Source organism: Saprolegnia diclina, assembly GCF_000281045.1.
Source record: "Saprolegnia diclina VS20 unplaced genomic scaffold supercont1.82, whole genome shotgun sequence".
NCBI lineage: Eukaryota > Oomycota > Saprolegniomycetes > Saprolegniales > Saprolegniaceae > Saprolegnia > Saprolegnia diclina.
In genome coordinates, this window is record NW_008246149.1 from 141,963 (window position 1) to 142,481 (window position 519).

General features: G+C 56.6%; 1 protein-coding gene across 1 annotated transcript; it reads left to right on the forward strand.

Moving 5' to 3' along the window:
- Positions 1 to 5: 5 nt before the first annotated feature.
- On the forward strand, positions 6 to 156 carry SDRG_14997 (hypothetical protein; the record flags this gene model as incomplete). The annotated part of the gene is made up of 1 exon (XM_008621160.1): positions 6 to 156. A coding segment is annotated over one exon (151 nt), but the record flags the coding sequence as incomplete, so codon positions are not given.
- Between the last annotated feature and the right edge of the window lie 363 nt (positions 157 to 519).

Consider the following 519-nt stretch of genomic DNA (forward strand, 5'->3'; position numbering starts at 1 on the left):
ACTAGGTGCAGCATCTGCTTTGATCCCTACGAGCCAAACGACGTCGTCGTGCGCTTGCCGTGCGCGCACGTTTACCATCGCCACTGCCTTCAAGGCTGGCTTCTCAACAAGGACAAATGCCCGATCTGCATTCGCCCGGTCCTCACTTACGATTAGTCGAGGACAATAGTATAACCAGCTACTGCAAATTCAATGTATTACCAGAACAATTTATACTCGTCTTTGGGAATACTTGCCCAAGATTCGCGCTCGACAGGTGCTCTTCGTCCACACCGAAGCTCGTCCAAATGGAGATCGTCGTGCGGCTGGAGCGCTCGTTTCGCGAGTCAGCTTTCGCAGCTATGGGGCCGCGCACACACCCGAGACGACCCGCATTTGATCCACGCACTGACGCCACGACGTACTACAGTAGTACCTCGCAGGCATGGTACGCGTGGGCACGCCGACCAGCCAAATGCATGGGACCGAATGGGTGTCGTGACCCTCGGCCATGGACACGCCTGTCCCCGTGACAGCGAC